The sequence below is a fragment of the Pyxicephalus adspersus genome, chromosome 10 (genome assembly GCF_032062135.1).
Source record: "Pyxicephalus adspersus chromosome 10, UCB_Pads_2.0, whole genome shotgun sequence".
NCBI classification, from domain to species: Eukaryota; Metazoa; Chordata; class Amphibia; order Anura; family Pyxicephalidae; genus Pyxicephalus; species Pyxicephalus adspersus.
In genome coordinates this window covers 58,689,732-58,694,554 of record NC_092867.1, presented here as the reverse complement: position 1 = coordinate 58,694,554, position 4,823 = coordinate 58,689,732, and the positions used below count along the sequence as shown (strand labels likewise).

General features: G+C 44.1%; 2 protein-coding genes across 2 annotated transcripts in view; one reads left to right on the top strand and one right to left on the bottom strand.

Annotated features, from left to right (window-relative positions):
• Positions 1-3,675, top strand: part of LOC140339826 (uncharacterized) — a 21,944-nt gene extending 18,269 nt beyond the window's left edge. Inside the window, exons 6-7 of the mRNA XM_072424727.1 lie at positions 2,563-3,145; positions 3,210-3,675. Coding sequence (XP_072280828.1) covers positions 2,563-3,145; positions 3,210-3,463 — 837 coding nt within the window. The 3' untranslated portion in view covers positions 3,464-3,675. The remainder of the gene's footprint in view (positions 1-2,562; positions 3,146-3,209) is intronic.
• Positions 1-4,823, bottom strand: part of LOC140338964 (uncharacterized) — a gene marked incomplete in the record, with an annotated part of 329,302 nt that overhangs the window by 77,668 nt on the left and 246,811 nt on the right.

Sequence of the window (4,823 nt, the reverse complement as noted above, 5' to 3'; positions counted from 1 at the left end):
ATCCATGGGAATATATGTTTGAAGTATACTGTTTAACATCCCAAAAACTCTGCCCCAGAATCTACCTGCAAAAGGGCAAGTCCACCAAATATGTATAACTGACCCTTCCTCCTGACAACCCAGAAAACATAGCCCTGAGCCATGGCCCAGAAAATGTTTCAACTTAGAAGGTACCATGTACCAACGTACCATGACTTTAAATCCCGACTCGAGAGTAGGAACATTCCCGGAGCATGTTGGTGTTTTAGACCAAGCCCGGATCCACTTCTCATTTTATCGTTAAGTACAAATTTAAGTCCATGAGGATTTCCTACTTTATTAAGCTCACTATATAGTACTGAAATCAATTTAGACGTTAATGGAGTCCAATACTGATAGTTGCATTGAGCGATCTTGATGTTGGGTTAGTGGTAAAATCCAATAACACAACTGCAAGTATCTAAAACACTCACTACCTGGAACATCATGATTACCACGGATAGTATCCCAGCTAAGAATTCCCGATCTATCCAATAATGAATACGCCATGGAATAATTATGCTCTGCCCACCAATTAAAGGCAAACGGTGATTCCCAACCTGGAATAAATAAAGGGTTATTTTGAATAGGAAGGGTAAGGATGGGGACATCAATCCACTAGAGTATCTAATTCAGTCCCGGCAGCGAGACCTAAGTCGCGGATGTGGAGTCATATTAGGCGGTTTAGGTGTCTCAGGGACCCATGGAAATGTCCGTATATCTGTTGGGCTACAAAGAAACTGTCCAATTTGGACCCATAAAGGTGTCCTTGATCCAGCATAAAGGGAACAAGGGGGAGCAATATGGTTAACCTGATAATACTTTAAAGAATCGGAACCCCCAAACCCTCTGCTTGTTTTATTAGCTAATAATGTTTTCCGAGATATTCGTGGTTGTTTGCCGTTCCATACAAACGACATCACTGACCTTTGAAGACCTTGTAATACTTTAACAGGAACCGGTAGTGGGAGTGTTCTAAAGAGATATAACACCTTCGGAAGGAATGTCATCTTAACTGAGTTGGACCTCCCAATCCACAAAAGTGGAAAATTCATCCATCTAAATAGCATTTCAAGAGTGGTTTAAAGTTTGCATCATATAATCGCTCATAAGTATTTTGTTGTGAGTTTGATACCCAAATAATCAAGGTGCTGTGTCGACCATTTAAATTTGCCAGGCCCGATACCTGAGCAAATTCTTTTAGTACTGACATCAAGTTCGGCAGTGAGTAAAACCATAGGTTGGGTTATGATCAACAGGAGGGCTCTTGATGTTGAATTTCAGAAGCAGATTTATGGGGATTGGACCTAAGAGGAATATTTGAAATGTTGGACTTCAGAGGAAGACTCCTGGTGTTGTACCTAAGAGGATGGCTCTTAATGTGGGAAAGACTTTGGGTTCTCTATGTTGGAGACAATGTTTGATAAAGGTGTCGAGTCCAAGCACATCCGGCAGATTCTCACTACACCATCCAACAAGGACTGATGGACCGGTGGTTGTACCAGGATGAAGTTCTCAGACCCATCTATGCAGATGGGAGATGACTATGGATGGCAGAGCACGGTACAAAGATGGCCGCCAATGTGTGATCCATGACCAGGCCGGAAGTCAGGCCAAGTGTAGTCAGAAACTGGCAGAAGCCATACGGGGTCACCAACAAGGAGTCACTGAAGCACCGGGTCACTGGAGCACAACATCTCATAGACATATGAAGAGACCCGGTGGTCAGACATTTATCTGATGCTCAGGCAGGATGGGCAGGTAGGGGGAGGGGATTTCTATGTCAGGGAGACACCAATACAACCCAGTGCAGAAACAAGACAGAAGAAACCCCATGGTGATAGAAGCACAAAGATCTGTCACACACAAATCAAACAACCCACTTCCCAGATTTGTCCAAATCCCAGCAGAAACACAATAATAACATCAAGAGATGGAGAGGAGCCAAACAGAGCACAAAGTGGGATGTCTTGTGAGGTGTCCTCTATGTAAAAAATATTAAAACATGTAATATAAGTGTACAGTAGCATATATAATTATATATATTATATGAATATTTCTTTGTATTGGACTCAATACGGCTATTTTGTATTGAATCCAATACAAAATTATTTAAATTGCCCTCGGCCAAGTCCCAGCTGCACCTGCGTCACCGGGAATCCCCGTAGATGGAATCTGCACTTTGCGGCTGGAGATCGGCGGCGCAGGACATGTCCCCAGGACCTGCGGGACGAGCAGGACGACAGGGGACAGCGATGGAACAAGGTAAGTGGGCTTTTTTTAGTTTATAGCTACCCCGAGTGTGACTCAGGATTATCGCTTTTCATACACTAAATCTGCACACTCGGGATTACTGCTAGGGGGGTTAAACTTCTATTTCTCCAGATGCAAAGAGCGCCCCCTTGTTCGTTGTAATGATCTTACAGGGGATAGTCCTATAAGTTTTACCTTTTAACAAGGTGATGGGGAGGGGCTTCAAAGAGGGGAGGAGTCCTGGTTGGTTTGGACCTCCCCAGAGGACCTCTGCTGCCTCCATCTACCTGATCCAGATGGAATGTTGATTTGGGTGAAGTAACCCTCTCATATCCGGCCATCATATTTTTCTATTTTCCAGGACACTCCATGGAGAAACCCGCAAAGGATCGTCTGACTTTATCTGCAGATTGTAAAATGGAGGCCATGACAGGAGATTGTGTGGGAGAAGAGACCATCAGCTCAGCTATGGATAGACCATCTGATCCCTCTGACTCTGAGCCTCCTCCTCCTGTGAGCGATGGTGCCGGCATTGCGGAGAAGAAGACATTTTCCTGTCCCGAGTGCGGAGAACCTTTTCTTTACAAATATCATCTTTCTGTTCATGAAAGAATGCACACTGGTGAAGAGCTTCATTCTTGTCCTGAATGTGGAAAATGTTTTGTCCGTAAGTCACAACTTATTATTCATCAGCGGACTCACACAGGGGAAAAGCCATATTCATGTTCTGAATGCAGGAAAAGTTTTGTAAATAAATCAAATCTCCTTTCTCATCAGAGGACTCACACAGGGGAGAAGCCATATTCGTGTTCTGAGTGCGGGAAAAGTTTTGTCCGTAAATCACAACTTGTTTTACATCAGAGGACTCACACAGGTGAGAAGCCATATTCATGTTCTGAGTGAATCACAACTTGTTTTACATCAGAGGACTCACACAGGTGAGAAGCCATATTCATGTTCTGAGTGCGGGAAAAGTTTTGTCCGTAAATCACAACTTATTCTTCATCAGTGGATTCACACAGGGGAGAAGCCATTTTCCTGCCCTGAATGTGGGAAATGTTTTGCACGTAAACCAGAACTTGTTATACATCAGAGATCTCACACAGGGGAGAAACCATTTCCATGTCCTGAGTGTGGGAAATGTTACACACGAAATTCATTACTTATTAGACACTGTAAGACCTCACACTAAGAACATTCGTCATCTTGATCCAAGGAACATTTCCCACAAATATCGGACCTTGATGAGAATGATATATATCAGGGTAGGCATCCTGACCAATAGGGATTATAGATTAGCACCTCCTTTTCAAGAAGCAGGAACTGATGTCAGACAAATAGAAAGTTCTGGGTGCAGGGGGCGGAGTCTTAACACTGATGTGGTAAACTATAAAATATTTATCGTACAGTCCATGTAATCCTCCTCTTATCCATCTACAGAGGAAGCGGCATAGGTCACATGACCACAACAATAAGGATGGAGGAGGAGCCAAGTCACATGACTCAGAGGATACTAAACCTCCTGCACATGTATTCACTAGAGGAGGGAGAAGTGAATCGTATGCCCTCCTGCACATGTATTCACTAGAGGAGGGAGAAGTGAATCGTACACCCCCTGCACATGTATTCACTACTGCATATGCTGTGACAACACTGGAGCGTGTGCATGAGACACAATCACTTCTTTCTTCAATGTCCGCTCAAGCAGCCGAATTGGTGGCCGTCACAAGAGCAGGGAAGTGTCAGAAGGCAATGGCCGAAAAGATCAAAGCTACCGGTCCATGAGTGACACAATACGAATATGTCAGGACTGTGCAGAGGTGCTTGATCTGTACCAAAAATAATCCACACCACCCAACAAAAGTACCCATCGTACATTTTCACAGCCTTTGTACCTATTTCAGTGCCTGCACATCTTCTATATTACATTTAGGAGCGGTAGATGTGTATGTAGTTTGTGTAAATATGTTTCTAAATAAACAGGCTCGGCCAGGAAGTACTGAAACTGCCAAAGCCTGCAATAATACTAGTGCACCCCATCACCCGTCTCACCCTTCCTGAACTCCATACCACCCTGCAATAATACCAGTGCACCCCATCACCCGTCTCACCCTTCCTGAACCCCATACCACCCTGCAATAATACCAGTGCACCCCATCGTCTCACCCTTCCTGAACCCCATACCACCCTGCAATAATACCAGTGCACCCCATCACTTTCAGTACCCTTGCTGAACACCATAATTCAATATTATTCCTATTTTATACTGAATTTAGGTTTGTGGTTAATTTCTTGTGCTCGCCCATAACACCCTGCACATCCTTTGTCCCTGGACAGCAGCTAATATTAGGGAATAGCCCCACCCCCGCCTATAGGAGTGATCCCCAATCTCATCCCTATAAATCACCTCCAATAATCTGGGCCAGATCTCTGTATCCTATATCATCATTTTACAATGGGGGCAACCCCCTTATTTACCCCGTGCACCCCTCCCCTCAATATTATAAAACCAGTCTGGATAATTCTCCACTATCTGTCTACAGAGGAACCCT